Source organism: Agelaius tricolor, unplaced genomic scaffold (genome assembly GCF_023055355.1).
Source record: "Agelaius tricolor isolate 1412-34295 unplaced genomic scaffold, bAgeTri1.0.p SCAF_14, whole genome shotgun sequence".
Taxonomy (NCBI): domain Eukaryota; kingdom Metazoa; phylum Chordata; class Aves; order Passeriformes; family Icteridae; genus Agelaius; species Agelaius tricolor.
Window position 1 is genome coordinate 320,586 of NW_027269274.1, and position 20,088 is coordinate 340,673.

The window sequence follows — 20,088 nt, forward strand, 5'->3', positions numbered from 1 at the left end:
AGAAATCTCTGTAGGCTGCGTGGCTCTGTCCATCTTGGGCAGCTGGCATGGGTTGCAGGGGAGAGGCTAATGACTGCTGGCTGTGATGGCTTTGGTGCTGCTCATACCCCCTCTCCAGGAACTGACCCAAGCTTTTCAGCTAATTCCTGTATGCTAGTGGCTCTCTCTTTGTGAACGAATCTTTGGTATTTAGCTGCCTGGCCTGAAAGGACTATTCTTAGGGAGGAGAAAGATCCCATATTTCATCCTAAAGGCACCTAGTGAAATGCATGTTTTCCCATTGTGACCCCTGACAGATTCCTGGCCATCTCCCCTGGCCGGCATTTACCAGGGAGAAGTTAAACAGCCCTGTGGCTGACCCTACAGAGTGGGAGGGAGACTGACCCTAGTCCTGCCCTGGCTGGAGGTTGTGCTGGTGATTGCAGGAGGTGGGGATCCCAGGTTTGGGTCTTGGAGGAGACAAAAGCTGCCAGAGCCCAAATCTGACCTGATGGTGTGTCACAGGATTTGCCTCCTTCCAGCTTTCGGTGAACAAATCCTGCCAATCCACACCTCAGCTGGAGAGGCAGAGGAGCTCAGCACCCAGGCTGTCACCTGCAGTGCAGCACCTGCACCTCGTCAGTCCTTGTTGCTTGCTAGAACTCATCACTGCTCTCCAGACAAGCACCACGAAGTAAAGGGTTGCTGCTGTTGCCCAGCCTTTGCAGGGCTGATGGGTCATTTCATTCACTGGAGATATCATTCTGCACCCTGTGTAAGCAGACTTGCACAGAGCTTGGTAGGATCGCAGAGTGATTTGGATGGGTCCTTCTACCCCTCGTGGAGCAGAGTAGGCTGAGAAAAGGGACACCAGGGACACCCACGACTCCTGAAATACACTGCCCAGCTGTGTACAATGTAATACATAGATGTGGAATAGCACAACCACTAAAGCACTACTGCTTAGACAGACGGGACAGCTGAGCTGGCATTCAAGTCATAAAAGTACCCCAGTCTCTAACTGTGTGGTGTTTATATTTTAAAACGGTGTTAAAACGTCATTTTTACTACTTAGGTAGTTTGATTGCCTTTTCCACTCTCCTCAGGCATATCAGCTGAGGTTGCTTCATCTCCCTTTGCTTTACCACTACTTCTGCATAGTTTCAGCATCACATTCACTGTGGGTAAAATACTTAGGGTGCCCATTCCACTGGGATATCTGGATAAAAAACTGGTTTCAAGTGTGTAAGGATTCATGTGACTGTTTCCATCAGCACACTTCTAACATAATGAATTTTACATTCTTGAATTTGTGATGAGTTCAAACACAAATACGTATCTGTGCACAGAAACATGTGGATGGTGCAGGGACCGCATCTTTGCAAGCTGAACTGGAACTGTCTGAGAACTCTCCTTTTGTCCTAAAAATTCAAAATGCAACCAAGTCCAGCATGGGGATTGCCAATGCTTTAAATGTGTATGTGGGCACAGGTAGTTTTTATACATGTGTGTGTGTGTGTGTGTGACTTTTGACTTATCTCTAAGATTAATGAATATGTTTCCTTTAAAACTGTTGGGGTCACCAGGGAAATGTTGAGAGCGAGATCACACTGTCTGCATACAACATATCCCAAAACATACAAGCCAGCTCAGTGCAACATGGTATATCTTTTAAAGCGACGTGAAATGTTAACCAAAATGCTTAGGATTGTATTAAGCATGCAAAACAAACAATAAATTTACAATTAACCACATTTAACCCTTTCACTTCAAAGCACAAAATGAGCATCAACACTGAAGGCTCAATAAGCTCAGTGAACATGGGGGAGAATAACACTGAAGCCACTGAGATAAGTCAAATTAGTTGGAATTAACAAGGGTTCTATGGGTTGTAATAATATATTTACAGGCTGATGATTATGCTGTGGGAAGGAAGGGAAGGGGATTAAATTCCTGTTTAGTTTAGACTGCATTTTAGTGCAGCCTGTTCTTCAGTAGTACACAGTTAAAAATGTAGTCTGTCAAATCCCACTGACATATTTTGGCAATAGACATATCCTCTAATTGAAAGCAATTGTTGTGTTGTAAGCTTTCCCCTTTTCCCATTTGTTTTGGTTAATGAGTAGTGGTGGCCTGTCTACTTAAACACGTATTGAGCAACTGCTCACGGGGAAGTTAGCATATTGCAGAGCATGCAGCACGATCCTGCCTGACTTCATAAGGAAAACTTCCTCCAGGCTTTGGTGGAGAATGTTTGAACAAAGCTGGTAGGATCAGCCTTGCTGGTTGTTGTTGCAGGGCTTTGCTGGATGGGTCAGCTGGGGCTTCCATGTGTGAACCCTGGGGTAGGAGTTCAGGCTCCCTCCCAAGGCAGCAGAGCTTTGTTTTGAGCAATCAGCATTGTCCTCTGCTGGGATTCCCATGAAGGGATGCTCTGCTTTATGTTGAATTTGTTTCCTTTGCTGGGAGCCAAGTCCTGCACCCTGCGTGGCTGGCAGGTAGTCAGGACACGCAGGGCCCGGCACGGATGGGACCTGGATGGCCCCGTTGTGCCGTAAAGCTGTGAGCAGTGCCCCGCAGCTCTGGGGGGCTCAACGAGCCCCTGCTGGGTCAGCCCAGGCAAAACGGTGTGAACACCATTGCTACTCACAGAAACCCTCTAAGGCTGGTGCTAGCTGGAGCCAGGGCCCTACTCTGCCATGCCCACCTGCACCCCTGCCTGCCTACGATGCCTGTGTTCACAAGAGACAGGCATGGAGCAGAGACTGTCAGTGTAACCGGGGTGGAAGGGACTCTGCTTCACTTGGCCACCACCTCAGCACAGGCTGAGCTTCCCATGGATCAGAACTGGAGCTGCATTTGAACTCATGAGCCACATCTCCAGCCCTGACCAATATGAAGCTAGGATAAGTGAATGCTGAGTCCTCCCTAAGCCTCTAAGGAAAATAAAAGCAACAGGTCACCAAGGAGGTCTGGGGAAAACTGGGAAACCTGCTACTCTTGCATCCAATGAGGGTCCAAGTGGGAAAGACCTTCTGTCCACCCACAGGGCCCAGGTCAAACCCAGCACAGGCTATCAAAGACACATCTTTATTGCCTTGTGATAAACCTCCCGTCCAGAAAGTCCTGGCATTATTGTGTGTGTGAACTTTCACCATCACCAAATCTGTCATTAACCCAGAAAGAAACCTTTTTGTGCTCACAATCTCTGTCTGCACAGCTCCTCTCAGGAGGCAAATCCCTCATGGTGAACACGTCAGCTGGCTGCATGCTGCAGACAAGGTTATGACTGCATTACACATTCTGAGGAGAGCAAGGCTCTATATTACACTGGGAAAGGCTCATCTTTGAAAACAAAGAGGCTCAAGGAAGAAAAGGCTGTTTTTACTCAGAAAGTGGCTGAGGTCCCCATAAATCCCTCTCAGCCTTGCTCAGGCAGGGCGGGAGGCCAGCAGCATGGTGGCAGCAGAGCGTGCTGTGCCCCTGCCGTTCCTGTCACAGCCGTCTGCGGTGGAGCCTGGGACCGCACCGGAGCGTGCGTTTGGATTAAAGGACGCTGGGGAAGTGACCTTGCCTTGGTCTTTCTGCTAAGCACCTAGCAGACTCCCAGTGTGCTAAATCATTGGTAAAAACAGTAATGACACTCTGACCTCACCCATGAGCAGTTCCTGCAACGCACATTAGTAACAATAAAATGGGGTCGCGGTCCACGCTTATCCAAAAATACACTCAGCATTGCTAATCAGTCTATTTCCAAGCCCACTGTTATTTCTGAGTGCCCTGAAGTGCCTGAGTGAGCACTTGCTGATGTATCCAGCCTGATGCTTCAGGAGACTAACAACTGAGAGCATCAGGGCAGGTAACAGGCATGGCTGGAGAGAATCTGGGAATTGTGGTGATCAGGGAACAGCTCTAATTCAGGCAATGCTTTCTCTGTGTCCAAGTGCTTCTTGGCTCCTCCTCATCTTGCCTTGTGTTTCCCTGGTGAATGGCTCTTTGTTCAGAAATGCTGCTCTGAGGACAGCCTTGTTCTGGCCATCTCTGGGCTGGGACAGTGGAGACCAAGGGGACCACTCCACTTTCTCCTACCTGTTACCTTCTGTAGGATAACCACTCATGGCCTCTGGCAGGATGGGGAGAAGACAAGGACTGGACCCTTCTTCTGATGCAATTTCCATCAGTACAGGTTTCTGAGATGGAAAGCAAGTGACTAAAGAGATTCAAAAATTGTCTGTGTTTGTGAATTCACCTTGTGGCTGACTGCCAACCTACTCTGCAATCATATAGACCCAAATTGCACACAGGGGCAGGGAGTAAAGGAAGTGAGAAAAAGGGGGACTGGCTGCCTGAGTCAGAGCACCTTCTGATCCACTGCACTGCCAGGGCTCTCCCACAGCAGCTCCGGGGTGGCAGCTCCTCTGCCAGGGTCCCTGTAGGCCTTCTGTGGTGACTGAGCCCAGGCTTTTCTCTGCATGCCATGTGGGGCAGAGCAGGGGCAGCTGCCCCGTGTGCCAGCACGTGCTGCCTCACCAGGCCTTCCCCATGCACTCAGTGTGGAACACAAAGGCATGGAGCACGCTGCTCTACTCCCAGGTCCCTGGGGGTCCCTGTCACCCCAGGCATCGAGGTACCAGTGGTCCTGCGTGCCTGCCCTGTGGGCAGCACCTCTGCTCTGCCCTGCCCTGGGCTGCTGGTGCTGGGCCAAGAGCTGCTGAGGCAAACCTGGCTACCCCGGGCTGCGAGGGTGGACATCCTTCCCAAATCCACAGGGCACCCTACGGGCACTTCACAGATAACCCCTGCTAAATAAACAGGTGTTTACACTCTCTATATTAAAGAGATGAAATCCAGGGGCTTGACAGTGTTGAGTCAATATAACCTGAGTAATTGCATGAGTAACTTATGTTTCCCCTAAAGGGAAAGTGTTCTTGTGTAAATATATTTATCAATAATTAAAGCACTTTTGAGTTCTTGTGTGCACGGCCCCTCTCCCCTGCCCCAGCTGAGAGGTTGGTATCCTCAAACCTGCACAGGAGTCAAAGAGGAAGGTTGTTTGGTTGTTTTTGTTTTTTGTTTTTTTTTTTTTTTTTTTTGTCAGGGGGTGATGCTCTATGACAAGAGGCTTGTGGTTTAATTTTGACCTTTTTCTCTTCCTGAACAAAAAATAATGGTGAGATCTGTGTATGAGAGATTTAAAAACCTCTACTGCTCCATTAGGAGCATTATCCTGAAATACTCACTGGAGCTTATAACAGCCCAGATAATAGGGGTGGGAAATCATTTCTGGAAAATATTCCCCTCAAAGCATCTTACCAGAAAATTGTTTCCTAACAACAACAATAGCAATAAAATCCTTGTCAAATAATCCTTCAATACCACAAATATTTTGTCTTTAATTGTATCAGTGTAGACAAATGTTTGGCAAAGGCAATAGGAGTCAGAGTTCCTGGGGAATTTTTTCTGACAGAGCCAATGCTGGATACCTTTGGGTAAGTCACACATTTTTCAATGTTCTTTGGCCTATTTTTTTTTTTTATTTAACTATAATCTGGAACGTAATTTGATATGCCTTAAAAGGCTGATTTCACATGGAAGATGCTCTGCTATCAGGGTAAGCAGCCATAAGAAATCCTAAAATAGGCAGATTAAGGGTTTGGGATCATGTGGGTTTATTTCTATGCAATTAAAGACATGATCACATTTAAAAATTGCTAACTTGTAGTTTAAGGAAAAAAAAGCCACTAACAACTGGGAGTCCCACATTTAAAAACAGCTAATAATTCTTAATTAAGGATATGATTAGCAGAGACAATGAGTTAGATAGCAAGAAAGCACAGCATTTAATTCAATGCAGATTTTCAGTGGACATGGCATGGCCAAGGCAGTTGTGTATTAATTAGTGCTCTGAAGAGGGTGAGGAGACAGGAAGGGGAAAGGAAAATTGGCAGGTGTAGAAATGAGATTAGACAACAACAGAGGATTTTTCTCTCCAGAACAGAAGTCGTGCAGAATCCCCATCAGCCTCGCTAACATGTTTTGTGTAACTAAAGTTCCATACCACAGGAATGGGCAGGGGACTAAGGCACAGCCCGGGGAGAGGGAGAGGGAGGACAGCTCTCCAGGGCTCGCCTGTGCAGCATTTCCAGGCAGCTGTGACCAAACACCAGCCTCCATTTCCCACCCTTGTTTCAAAGGCTGCTGGCTGTTTGTGGACGGTGCGGTGCCTCCGTGCTCGACCCTGGCCGTTATGTGATACAGCTGCTGCAGCCGCCCCGCGAGACCAAGCGCTGACTCTCCTCCAGCCAGGTCTCTGCTCCTGGTGGAAACCCAGGCTGGAGGCAAGGATGCTGTGCCCACATCCCACGGCCACTCCTCTTGCCTGTTAGCTCTGCCAATGCTTCAGCTTGAAGCGCGCACATAGCGCTGAGCATGTCATGACCTTGCTGTTTGCCATGCGCTGCAGCACATCCGCGTCCCCTCCTGCACGGGGACCGGGCTGTGTTGCCCAGGGATTCAAGACCCTGAGCGACCTATGGCTGTGCCCTATGTCACGATACTGTGGCAGGAGGCCAGCTGGGTAATGGGCTGGCTAATTGCTCAGGGCTGGTTCATGAAGCCTGCAGGGACGTGAGATACATGGGCAAAGTATCTGCTGCGGGATGCGCGGCCCCGCCTGCCCCATCCCGGGATGGAGCCCGGCTCTCCGTACAGCCTGGCCCAGGAGCGCTCCTCAGTCTCAGACGAGTCCCCTCGCGACGAGGAGCCAGCTGACACACCTGCAGACGGGAAGGAAGGCAGCAGGAGTGAACCCGCTCAGGTGGAGCGATCCCACGGGATGGGGTGGTGGTTTAGGGGCTATCCCGTACATCACCCCAGTGTGGAATTTGGGAAATCACTTTGGGTCTTGTTAAAGCGGCGCCCGTTGGAGGGCAGAGGAGACGCGCAGGCCGGTCTGTGCTCCGCTTTTGACGAGGCGGGCGGGCAGAGCCGCTGCAGGGGTGGGGCCTCGCCCGCCGCCCGGTCCCCGGAGAGCGAGAGAGCGGGTGTTGCGGGGGGGACGTGTGGGCTCCGGGGGAGGGCTGTTCCGGCTCGCCGTGCTGCTCCGCAGCTGGGAAAAGTCCTTCTTCTCCCGCCCCTTCCCCGCCGGCCTGTCCTGCTCGAAAACGCGAAGGAGGCAGAGGAGAGGAGGGGGACAGCCCGGAGCAGCCCCTCACGGAGCGGGGGGACGCCCTGTCCGGAGCCCCCCGGAGCCGCTCGGTGCCGCCCAGCCGGCGGCGCGGCAGACACCGGTAACTTCACCGCACGCACATGACGGGCCCGCGGCACCGGGACGCGGTGAGCGCCGGTGCGGGGGCGGGCGCGGGGGCGGGCGCGGGGGCGGGCGGAGGGCGGGGGCAGGGAGGGGGCGCGGCCGCGCGCCCCGCCGCCCCCCGCCGCCCCCCGCCGCGGCCGCCACTTCCCGCGGGCGTCGCTCAGCGGCGGGCGCTGCCTCCGCAGGAAGCGGCCCCGCGCCCGCCCCTCCCGCGCCCGGCGACGGGCACATGCACTGTGCGGCGCGGCGGCGGGATGGCTCCGGCTCCGGTCCCGGCTCCGGCGGCAGGCGCTGAGCCGCGGCCCCCCGCGCTGCTGCCGCTGTTGCTGCCGCTGCTGCCGCTGCTACTGCCCGGCCGAGCCGCCGGCCTGGAGGTGCAGCGCAAGTTCCTCTCGCCCACCCTCACCAACAACTTTGCGCTGGACGGCCCCGGCTCCCGCGTTTACCTGGCGGCCGTCAACCGGCTGTTCCAGCTGTCGGGGGGCGAGCTGGCACTGGAGGCGGAGGCGGCGGTGGGGCCGGTGCTAGACAGCCCGCTGTGCCACGCACCGCAGCTGCCGCAGGCCTCCTGTGAGCACCCCAGGGTGCTCACCAACAACTACAACAAGATCCTGCAGCCTGACCCGGAGCAAGGCGTCCTTGTCGTCTGCGGCTCCATCTACCAGGGCCTCTGCCAGCTGCGCAGCATGGCAAACATCTCGGCAGTGGCCGTGCGCTTCCCGCCGGGCGGGAGCGACTCGGTCGCTGTCTTCCCTAGCATGCTGAACGTCGCGGCCAACCACCCTAACGCCTCCACCGTGGGGCTGGTGCTGCGCCGCGGCGGCGGCGGCGGGGCGCGGCTGCTGGTGGCCGCCACCTACACTGGCTTCGGCAGCCCCTTCTTCCCCCGCAACAACAGCCTGGAGGACCACCGCTTCGAGAACACGCCCGAGATCGCTATCCGTGCCCTCAACGCCCGCGGCGACCTGGCCAAGCTCTTCACCTTCGACATCAACCCCTCCGACGACAACATCCTCAAGATCAAGGCGGGCGACAAGGCGCGGCACAAGCTCAGCTTCGTCCGCGCCTTCTTGCAGCACGGGGCCACGCCGCCCGCCCGCCGCCCGTACGCCTACCTGGCGCTCAACAGTGAGGCCAACGCGGGCGACAAGGAGAGCCCGGCGCACAGCCTGCTGGCCCGCATCTGCCTGGGCGAGCCAGCCGAGGCCACCCTCAACGGCAGCGGCGAGACCAAGAAGCTGACCGAGTCCTACATCCAGCTGGGGCTACGCTGCGGCGGCGCCGCCGACGCCTTCACCCGCCTCGTCTCCGTCTTCCCGGCGCGGGCAGCTTGGCGCAGCCCCGCCGCTCCTCACGGCCCGGCCCCGGCCCCGCCGCCCCCCGAGGAGCTGCTCTTCGGCGTCTTCGAGCGGGCCGGAGCCGGCGGCGGCCGGGGGCGGCCGCAGTCCGCGCTCTGCGTCTTCCGCTTCGCCGAGATCGAGGAGACGATCCGGGCCGCCCGCAACTCCTGCCTCGTCAGCCCGGCCGCCGGCATGGTTACCGTGCTGGACAGCGTGGTGCAGGGCACCGGCCCGGCCTGCGAGAAGAGAAATATACAGGTACGGCGGGCGGCGGGCTCCTGCCGGGGCTCGGGGGCGCGGGGACGCGGTAGCCGGCGGTGGGCAGCGGCCCCATCGTGTCCCGTCCCGTGGCCGCTGCTGTCGCCACCTCTCCCGAGCTGGAGCGCATCCCCCGCTTCCCCCGGGCGGGCGGCTGAGCCTCACACCCCGCTGCCCTCCCTGCTCTCCCCGGAGACCCTCCCGCCTGCTCGGGGACAGAATCGTTCCCCTAACCCGGTCGTCGGTGCCCCACTTCTCGTGGTGCCCCGCATGTCTGCGGGCATCGCCAGCCCCATGTCCCGTCCCGCGGCGCACAGCCCTGCCAGGGGCGGCACACAGGCAGCCTTGGCTCCCCGCGTTCGTGGCAGAAGTTTGCCATTGTCACAATTTGTTACCGAGTGGCCGTAAATGTTAGCGCGAGACAGAGTCGCCTGTTTCCCTTTTCACTAAAAATATACGATGCTTGGGAAAAAAGAGAGGGAAAAGGGCTGCTTTAACGCTGCATTTTTCCCTTCCTCTGGGACGAGTGCACAGCTCGGCTCCATCAAAGATTGTGAAAACATCTGTTTGATTTCAGAGGCGAGATAGAGCATTTGGGCTTGGGCTTCCCTGTGCAATGCCAGTGGCAAAGAGAGAAAGGTTTCCCATGGTAACCAGAGTGTTTAGTGTGGCATCTCCACTCTGTGGTAAAATATGTAGTCTTAATGCACTTGGTTCATAGACCTACTCTAGCAAAGTTGAACGGTTTTTCCCTGGTGGCAAAGTACAAGCTGCCTGACAGCCAGCAAATCTAGTAGCTGCCGCTAATTCCACAAAGACTGGGTGTGTTAAACACTGGGAGCTCAGTCCTGACATCTTGGCATGGTCACGGCTCTCAGAGGACTCACTGGGAGTCAGGAATCCTATTTACAGGATGCGAAGGCACCCGTAGTTCTTGTTGGCTGTGGCTGATGCTCAGCAACCTTCGGAGCAGCCCCTGAGCCCCGGGCGGGACTGAGCTGTCTCTGCCAGGGCGGGTCAAGCAGCAGCATCGGGGCTGGTGCTGCTGGAGGCGCTTGGGAAGTGAACAAACGGCCTGGTCATAACTGAAACATAGTGGCAGAAGCACCCATCACCCTTGAGCTTCCCCTGGACTCCAGGACTGCTGTGAAGGTGCAGTTTTTTCTAACTTCTGTTCAGTAAAGAAAATAATCATGACTATCATCAGTCTGCTGATGTTGAAAGTATCAAGTGCTGTATCCAGTAAGGTATTTAGACAACAAATTAATGAGTGACTCAAAGGAGACTATGCACAGATGAGATTTCACTCCATCTTTGGTCCTGGCTTGTCACACTGTTCCACTGTAATGTGTGTTCCTGGTAGCACCTTCCTCTCCAAGTGCTACCTGGGTAGGCAGGGAGGGCGACCAGGAGCCTGTTGTCACTGTTGCCATAAAAGCTGAGAAGGATGCTGTGTTCTTGAAGGGATGAGCAACAGGATATGAGGGTCAGGGGAATGAGCTAAAATAACTGAGCACTGCCAAGCCATTGGGAGTCAGTGGGAGCCCTCTGTTTGCAACCGTGGCAAGATCAGGCTGCAAGAAAATTTGTTCATGTGGGGACAGCAGTAAGACCAGTGGTGATGTAAGATGGATGGGGAGGTCGGGTTCTAGTACCAACTGGCATTGCTGCTGTGTCACTGGCCTTGAACCAGTCATTGAACCCGAGGTACCTCAGTTTCCCACGTACTCCCGTATTTATTGTTATTCAGAAACCCAACTCGTGTAGCGTCAGATTGCATTTGTAAAGCTGCTTTGAGATCCTTTGATGTCAAGTACAGCAGGATATAAATGAAGCATAACATTAATATTCGTTCATGCCTAATATTTCTACACTTCCCATTTATTTGAAGCATATTCCTCTAAAACTGCTGATCGAGCCTGCTGGGAAGCCATCCTGCTAGTCAGGAGAGCCTTTATTTTTTTTTTTTTTCTTTGCCTTTTCCTTAATTGTTAGAATTGCCAACAAGTTAACAACAAGCTGGTTTTATTTTCGAGTCCCAGAGTGGCAGTGTCAAGAGAAGAGTTGTAATAGGGTGTTTCTTTGGGCTGTAAAAACCTAACATCAGTTTCCACCAATATGTTTTGTGTCCCAGACATGGAAAGGCAGCAGGAAAATGTATTAAAGCAGCAGCTGGTCTGGCAGAGCAGATCAGTATCTGTTAGTGGGTTTCCAGTTTTCCCATTGCATCCCTGTGCATCACTGATAGGGGCTCTGGTGTTAGTAAATGTGACTCGTTAGCTCTTCCTGAGGACCAAATACTTGAGTTTTAATCTCCTTTTGGAAGGAAAAAACCCTGATATTGGGCTGATTCATTCCAAGAGTGTGTTCAGCTGAAGTAGTCAGTTGTTACAAGTCTGGACCATGGGCTGTTAGGTGTAATGCAGTGTGAAAGGAAAATCATTGACCCCTTGTGTGCTCTCCAGTCTAATTGAATGCTCCTCTCCAGCAGCGCTTGCTTTGACTCAGCCAGGGAGCTCCAGCACTCACCCACCCGTGAGGGGTTTTGGGAGTGGGCGCTCAGCATGCCAGCCATCCCTGTCAGTGCCAGCATTTCTGCTCGGAGCTGGCTGAAGCCTGGGGCAGGGCTTCTCTCCACTCAGTGCTGTGCTGGGAGGTCTGAGGGAGGCTGGCACAGAACGAGGCGCTTTGTCCCTGTACAGGTCGATGTGGTGCAGCCACTTGTTTGGCTCTCATTTTGACCGTGTGGGTTTGGCCACACGAGGGCTGTGACGGGTGGATAAGGCAGGTGGGTGGGTCTGCCAGCTGCCCCGCTGGCCTGCATTCCCCAGGCTGGGGAAGGGGAGCCACAGCTTGGCCTGGGAACAGCCCCTGTCTTCGATGGAAATGCTTACTTGCAATTAAGCACATGCCTAACAGCTTTGTGTCAGACGAGGAGAAAATGTGCAGAGGAGGATGGTCTAGGTCAGGAATGGGGGCTGTTGGTTCTTCTCAATGAGGGTTGCTGAAAAGTCACGTACTGAGGAGATGAATTCACAGTGGCAGCTCAGAGGAAGGAGGATGTGTGAGGGAAGGATTTAGGTTGGTTGGCTTCTTGCACCGACAGTGAGTGGGTGAGCTCTACGATTGCTTCCCCTCAACAGAAATAGTTTTTTATAATGAATTTTGTGTCAAATCCAGCTAAATTGGAATACTTGCATGGAATCACTGTGGTGTTTTGCCCACTCAAAGCCCATGTGGAATTTGGACCCAAGCCCCCAGAAGGGAAGAGGAGTAGGAGCTCTCTGGAGCAAACTGCCTGTAACAGCATTTGCAGCAGTGTGCTGACAGAGCTTATCAAATTCTTGGGACACTGCGTGGGTTTATAGCTCCTATTTGAGCTATTCTACCCTGGGAGGATCATGGCCCAGTGGGTTTGAAGGTTATGCTGGCTGCATGGCTGGAGTGTGACACAGCTGTGGGATGCTGAAGACATCCCACATAGACATTTCATAAGAAAGCAAAGCAGGCAAGAGCCCATGCCCGGCTTCTGGCAGGCTCGAGAGCAGTGGGACATCCCAGGAGGGTCCCCCTCGGTGCCACTGAAAGCAAAGGTCTGCCTGGCTGTTCCTTTGGTCACACTGCATCACAGCCACATCCCAGTGGAGCAAAGCCCCCACAGTGTCCTCTTGCCACTGCTCCATCTCTCAATGGGTATTTTGGCAGGGGATACGGTCAGGCACCTTTGTGTGCACATTTTGCTGTGATGAACAAGCTCATTTGAGGAAAAGCTGCACTGGAACCCCCTTCCCATGCTCACAGCTGCACCAAACTCAGTGTCCTCTGTGGGTTCTGCATGAGCCCCAAGGTCTCCTAAAATCTCCTGGAGAGGTACAGAAAGCAGATATATTCATTAGGCCTAGATTTGCTGGCCAGGGAACTACATCTCTCTTGGGAAATATTTTGGGGCCTGCAACTCGAAAAAGGCTGAAAATCCAGTTTATTTCCTCTGCTGAAAACCATAGGCATAGTGGCATGGGATAATGAAATGTTTCAGCATTAATTCTCAAGTTTCTGGCTCTTGTGGCTTTGTGTCAGATCCTGCATGGTCACTGAACACTGTGTTTGGGGGTGTAATGATGAGATACCCACCAGTGAGCTGTACTATAATGGATTGTTAAATAAAATGAACTCCTTGGGTAGACTGTATAAACAATCTCTGTATATATATGTGTGCCTGGGCATGGAAATGTGGTTTAAAACCAGTCAGAAAATGTTCCCAAAGAAAAAAATCTCATATACACGTGGGAATATGACAAAGCATCTACTTACTGTCCAAATATACTGTGGCATCTCCATGGGATTGGGTTTTATAGGAGCTGAGTTACTTTGAAGTGCTGGTTTATACTAATTTAGAAATTCCAAACATGAAACTAAATGTGCTCTAACCCTACATCTACTCAAATAAATCCAGAGGATTAGCCACAGAAAGGAAACTGGGAATTTACACTTAATTTCTTCATTAAAAATGAGGCAGGAGTTCTTGTAGCAAGCCTAATTTCTGTGTTTTGCAGTGCAGGCAGTTTAGAGTTGCTGGCAGCACCCCAAGGTGTCGCTGCCCAGGTACTGTAGAGCTGTACCATGGCTGTCACCATCACCTGTTTTGCTGTGGGATGTGGGTGGGTGTCCCTCAGCTGCCCTGCCAGGGCTGGGGGCGAGGGCTCAGGTGGGACCCCCGTGGAGGGGCCAGTGGGACCCAGGGTGCCCTGACGAGAGGTGTAAGCCACAGTGTGAGCTTTGCAGGCCTTGGAGCCAGACCAGAGCACTGCCCACCTGTTCTGTCCCTCACCTGCTGCTAGCGAGTTGTGGTCAGCTGTTGTTAGGTTTCCTTGGGAATTTATGTGAAAGTACAACCTGGTGCTGCAGTCAAGGTGCACACAGGCAGCTGTGTGAACACCTTCCCTCCTGGGAGGGCAGGCTCAGCGCTGTGGGCTGCCAGTGCCCGGGGGCTCTCCCACTGCCAGGGCTGGCACGGCCTTCGTGCTCTGTGCCAAGCAGGGCAGTCTCCTGAGCACAGGCCGGTGCCCCCGAGCTGAAGGTGGGTGGTGGGAATGCTTTCCTGGGGGCCCCAGGGCTCATCCCTGCTTTGCTTCTCAAGCTCAAACAGGTCCCAAATTGGAAAGGGAAATTCGGTCAAAGTGGCAAAAGTTTCTGTGCCTGGAATGGGAAGTTGTGCTGCTTTAGGGAACAGAAACTGGCTCCCAATTGTGGCATGGTGCCTGCCTGCTCTGGGGGCCCAGTGCTGCTGGCTGGGCAGGCAAAGTGTTTGCCATCCCTTGGCAGACAGGGGGGTCACAGGCATGCTGCTGGTTTCTGGAGAGCTCTGCCAACAGCTGGCTGTACAGACCCGGTAATTCCTGGTACCTGGATGCTCAGACTAGATTTGATCCATTGAGCTCATCAAATCCCCTGTAACTAAATAACAGTTTAGGTGGGAAAAGAAAAAGAGTAGTTTTGGCTAAAGCCAAGGGTTTTCCAGGGCAGGTGTTTGACTCCCTCACGTGAATGCAAACCCATGCCCCAGGAGCCACAGTGGATGCAGGCTCAGCTGCAGGGTCTTGGTGGCTGGAAATGAAGGGATTTGCCATCTCTTTTCTGATGTTTCGAAGTTTCCTCTACAGTGAATGGGACTGAGGGCACCAGGAGAAATGAATAAGGCACCATGAGATGTGTATGGATGCCCGGGGATGCTGTAGAAACACCTTACTAAGCCTTGTAAATCCCAGCAGGCGTCTGTTGAGCAGCACTGCTGGGGCACTCTGACGTCCTCTCCCAGCGAGGGGTTGGAAACATGGTGTCTGAGCCCCTGGCTGTGGTAATTTAATGCAAGCACCAGGCAAGCTGCAACCTGCGGTGCTTGGAAACAACGTTCTAAGCCCCCGAGTGCCAGCACAGGCTGCCTACAGCCCCCGAGTGCCAGCACATACACTGCCTGCAGCCCCTGAGTGCCAGCACAGGCTGCCTAGGGCACCTGAGTGCCAGCACAGGCTGCCTGCATGACCTGAGTGCCACCACAGGCTGCCTACAGCCCCTGAGTGCCAGCACAGGCTGCCTAGGGCACCTGAGTGCCAGCACAGGCTGCCTGCAGCCCCTGAGTGCCAGCACAGGCTGCCTAGAGCCCCTGAGTGCCAGCACAGGCTGCCTGCATGACCTGAGTGCCAGCACAGGCTGCCTAGAGCCCCTGAGTGCCAGCACAGGCTGCCTAGGGCACCTGAGTGCCAGCACAGGCTGCCTGCAGCCCCTGAGTGCCAGCACAGGCTGCCTGCATGACCTGAGTGCCAGCACAGGCTGCCTAGAGCCCCTGAGTGCCAGCACAGGCTGCCTAGAGCCCCTGAGTGCCAGCACAGGCTGCCTAGAGCCCCTGAGTGCCAGCACAGGCTGCCTAGGGCACCTGAGTGCCAGCACAGGCTGCCTGCAGCCCCTGAGTGCCAGCACAGGCTGCCTGCAGCCCCTGAGTGCCAGCACAGGCTGCCTAGAGCCCCTGAGTGCCAGCACAGGCTGCCTGCAGCCCCTGAGTGCCAGCACAGGCTGCCTAGAGCCCCTGAGTGCCAGCACAGGCTGCCTAGGGCACCTGAGTGCCAGCACAGGCTGCCTAGGGCACCTGAGTGCCAGCACAGGCTGCCTAGGGCACCTGAGTGCCAGCACAGGCTGCCTAGAGCTCCTGAGTGCCAGCACAGGCTGCCTACGGCCCCTGAGTGCCAGCACAGGCTGCCTAGGGCACCTGAGTGCCAGCACAGGCTGCCTACAGCCCCTGAGTGCCAGCACAGGCTGCCTACAGCCCCTGAGTGCCAGCACAGGCTGCCTAGGGCACCTGAGTGCCAGCACAGGCTGCCTAGGGCACCTGAGTGCCAGCACAGGCTGCCTGCAGCCCCGAGTGCCAGCACAGGCTGCCTAGGGCACCTGAGTGCCACCACATGCTGCCTGCAGCCCCCGAGTGCCAGCACAGGCTGCCTGCAGCCCCCGAGTGCCAGCACAGGCTGCCTGCATGACCTGAGTGCCAGCACAGGCTGCCTGCATGACCTGAGTGCCAGCACAGGCTGCCTGCAGCCCCCGAGTGCCAGCACAGGCTGCCTGCATGACCTGAGTGCCAGCACAGGCTGCCTGCAGCCCCCGAGTGCCAGCACAGGCTGCAGGCAGCCCCGAGTGCCAGCACACCTGCCCACCCCAGCGTGGCTGTGCCTCCCTGCCAGGCTTGTGCCCGGCATGTGCCGGGGTGGAGCGTGGCTGCCGGCAGCTCCCAGCTGCACCAGGAGGAGGGAGGGATGGGGCATGTGGCTGCTCCTCTGTGCTGGGAATGGGGTAGTTTAGGGGCGTGACTGCTCCTCTGTACCAGGCATGGCCTGATGGGGCTTGGCATTCTTGGCTGGAGGAAGGAAAATGCCTCCGGGGTGGCTGACTGTTACTTGGTGGCATTGTCCCCAGTGCCCTGCCCCAGGGCAGCGTTTCAACAACCCCATGCACTCAAGGTCCCTTTGGCTTGGTGAGCCCTGGGTACAGTGCAGCTGCTGTGTTAGGGCAGCATCGTTGTCCTGGTTTCATGGTGGGGAGGTGGGTGCCCAGGTCCCCTGATGGATGTCTCTGGTCAGAAGAGTGGCAGTGTCAGGATTTGAATTAAGGTCCCAAGTGTTTCTGTCACTGTCCACAGCACACATCCCTGGGGCCACAGTGTGACAGGGGATCAACAGGAGGGATCTGCTTTGCTATTTCTTTTTTTTGTTTGATTGTGTGGTTTTGGTTGTGGGTTTTGGTTGGTTTTTTTTTTCTTGGTTTTGATTCCTGTGGGGTTGGTAAAGAAATGAGTAGTTGTTTTCAAGTTGGGCTGTAACACCCTGCAGCAGGTGGAGGAGGTGGCAGACTGTCTACGGCATCTCTCACTTCGAGAGGCCAGTAGAATTTATTGATGTTTTTGAGCAGAGGGAGCAGTACTTATTGCCAGCATCTGGAGAGCAGCTCTGCTGTTCTGACAGAGCGAGGCTGCAGGGGCGTGGGACAACTTGTGCCTGGGAAAGCCCAGATCAAACTGGGCCCAGATGAGTCCTTGTCAGATGTGACGTGCTGGTGAGCAGGGTGGGCAGCAAAGCCCACAATGATCTTGCCTTGATAACCTGCTGAGTGTCAGCAGGGCTTGTCCAGCACACAAGGGTGCACGCTGGCTCCTTATGCAGGCCTCTGGGAGCTGGGATGTCTCCAAGGAGTGGGGATGTGCTGGTTCTGGCATCCTGCAGCCACAGGGATGGCACATGTCTGACCTGTGTTGCTGATCCCTGTGCCTTCCTCTCCTGTTATTCAGCCCTGTGGATAAGCACAGCCCTGCAAGGTGGGACAAGAGGCTCCTCAGCATGGGCTTTTTCTCCAGTGGGCAACATGATGGGGGTTAATTTGGATTGTTAAGCTCTTTTCCATGTTAGGGGGCTTGTTCTGCTGTGCCCCTCCACAATCATGGGTTTGCTGCCATGCTTCCAGGAGTGCTGCTGCGGGAGCTGTGGAGCTCTGGTGGAGTGGTTGAGCCCAGGGACAAGCCCCAGTGAAAGTCCCAGTGTCCAGTGAAGCTGCAGGCTCATGTTTGCAGCTGCAGAACCTAGCTGATGCTGTGCCAGCTGCTGGAACAAGGCTGCCTATTTTGGGCCTGAACCATTGGAGGGCTGTTGCTGTCACAAGATGTCTGCAGGTTATGTATTCTAAGTGGAATTGGAATACAAATCTTTCAGTTCTAACCCAGGAGCAAAATTGCCCAAAAGTCTGGATTTTGAAAACATGTACATTTATTATTTGAAGAAAATCGGGAACTTACCTTTCCATTTCTGTTGCATCTCTGTTTAAGGTATTTTGCTGCTGTGTACAGCTCCCTGCTGGAGCAGGAGCCCATTGGTTTTCATCCACTGTCTGCTGCGTGCTGCCAACATCCAGCAGGCTGTGAGCTGCTTGTGGCCACTGCTGTCTCTGGTGGGTCACCTAAACAAAAGGAGCTTTTGAAAACCTTTTGCTTTGTTCAGGTGCTGTCTGCTGGAGGAGACAGGCAGTGAGTGTGAGGGCTGGCCACAGGCCGGAGGAGCCTGGCTCACACGTTCATCCTTTGCACTGATAATTCTCTTTGCTTGAATTTCTTCTGCCCCCAGAATGAGGACAGGGGTTAGAGTGGAGGAAGGCTGCACTGGTGATCCAGGGAAGTGGCGTGTCTCCTGTAGACTACATCTGTGTAGCTTGGTTGCTTCTGCATTTGGAGTGCTCAGTTAATGGGCAAAAATGGTTTCATTAAGCTTTCTGTGACAAGCTTCCTCTGTGGGCTGGGTGCTCGACCAAGTGGTGGTGGTTTGTTTTTTGGACTCTGGTGCTGAGGCTGTGGAGCAGGTGATGCGTGGGGGGAACCCAGAAGGGGACAGCACTGCAGCACAGCATTGCTTCTCAGAGGCAGGTTTTACTTAGGATGTGTAAAAGAAGGGTAGAGTTGTGCTCATTATCTCTGGGCTTGATGGATTCAGCAGAACTAATGAGGAAAATACAGGAAAACATTTACTATAAACTATTGTTAAATGAAATAGATTTGAACTGACACATGCAAAAGACCAGTTGTGCTAGGTAAGAAGCTGTTACTTTAATGGATGCTTTTTTCAGCCCTGACTTGCACAGATATGCCTTCAGAGCACTTTGAGCATGTGAAGTGCTAAGTGTTAGTCTAGCAATAATAAAATAGTAACGACCAAAGATTGAGGAGCCAAACTCATGGTTCATCAGGGACTCTTCCCTGTGGAAGAGAGTTTGAATGGTCTGAGGTTGGTTACTGAGGCCGAAGCTTAACATAAATGAGAAACACAGGTTGAGTGGTGGAGGGGTAACGGGAAAAGCACAGCTCAGAAAGTACAGCCTAAATAAAGCAAGTGTCTTACTCTGAGCAGTTTCAGTGGGGGAGGTGTCTCTTGGGCTTCTGGGCAGAAGTGGGTGTCCTTGAGATGAGGCACGCTGATCTGCTCAGCCCCTTGTCCCCAGGGAGTGGGAAGAGGAGCTGAGTTTCCAAGAGGGTGAATTTAAAGGACATACAAGCTCTTGCTGCTCAAACACGTGCTGTTCTGACTGTGACAACCCCTCTGGAGCCTGTTTGTTAATCCCTCTGCTTGCCCATTCCTGGTGGATTTGATTGTATAATCTCAAGTATTGTATTTAATGCAGGATGAAGGCTAACATAATAAGCTTGACCAGTCTTCCTGGTGGCATGAAGGATGTGCAATTTTAGTTTAAAAAGTGCTTCTTTTTCATGTTTCTCCACTTTGAGCAGCTCCCCATGCTGTTGTGCTTGCTGTTTCAGTGCCCTGCTGGGGAAGCACTGGTGGGTGCCAGACCCTGGGCTTGTGTGGAGCAAGGAAGGGGGACCCATGCTGGGCTGCCAGGGCTGGGAAGGGCTTTTGGGGGAGAGCTGGGCAGGTCTGCCTGTGCACATTGCCTTCAGCTTTCTTTTCCAGTTGGGGTCAGCATGACAGGGTTGGGGCTGATGGAGTGATGATGGCCATGAGCTGGGCCAGTTGTGGCTGGAGGAGGGAGCAGAGGAGATTTAGAGGGGAATCACACTGTCAGCTGCAGGCATCCAACTGTGGTGCCACTGCTGGAGCCGAGGCTGGAGCCTCTGAAGACTCACGGCAGCAGATGGTTGGATGGCAAGAGGGGCCTGTGGTTGTTCAAGCTGTTGTCAGGCTTTGGCCTCACTGTAGCAGAGTGGCTGTGCCTGCAGCCCAGCAGAGCCCTGGTGCTGTCCCAGTCTCTGTGTCCTCCTGCTGAGGTGGGCTCTGCAGGCAGCAGCTGGGCGCGTGTACGTGCTGTCTGCCCAGGGCTGCCACTGCCAGAGCAGCAGATGGAGCTTGGGTTTTGCCCTCTGAGATGATCTGGGATGCTGAGTGCCTCTTCCAGCACTCACAGTCTCACACCTCTGGTGGTTTGAGGTCTGTGGCTGCGGTGGAGGTGAGTGTGGCTGCTGCTGCTGAGCTGCAGGGCTTTGGCCTGACCCAGCTGTGCCTTTTTCCAGCCATCAGTCCTGTGCTTGCTGTCTCCTGCCTTCTAGCAGTCCTCTGTGCCCTGTCCCCTTCCTTACCTCAGCCACGGTCCCATGGGAGGCTGCCAAGAGTGAAATTTAGGAGCTGGCAGGAAAGAAAAGCTTGGAGTCAAGAGGAGAGA

At 54.2% G+C, this 20,088-nt stretch overlaps 1 protein-coding gene across 2 annotated transcripts in view; it reads left to right on the top strand.

Moving 5' to 3' along the window:
- Window positions 1-7,425: 7,425 nt before the first annotated feature.
- The window catches only part of PLXND1 (plexin D1), a 68,282-nt gene continuing 55,619 nt past the window's right edge, over window positions 7,426-20,088 (top strand). For both annotated transcript variants that reach the window (XM_071439252.1, XM_071439253.1), the window contains exon 1: window positions 7,426-8,889. In XM_071439252.1, coding sequence (XP_071295353.1) covers window positions 7,546-8,889 — 1,344 coding nt within the window. In that variant the 5' untranslated portion in view covers window positions 7,426-7,545. The remainder of the gene's footprint in view (window positions 8,890-20,088) is intronic.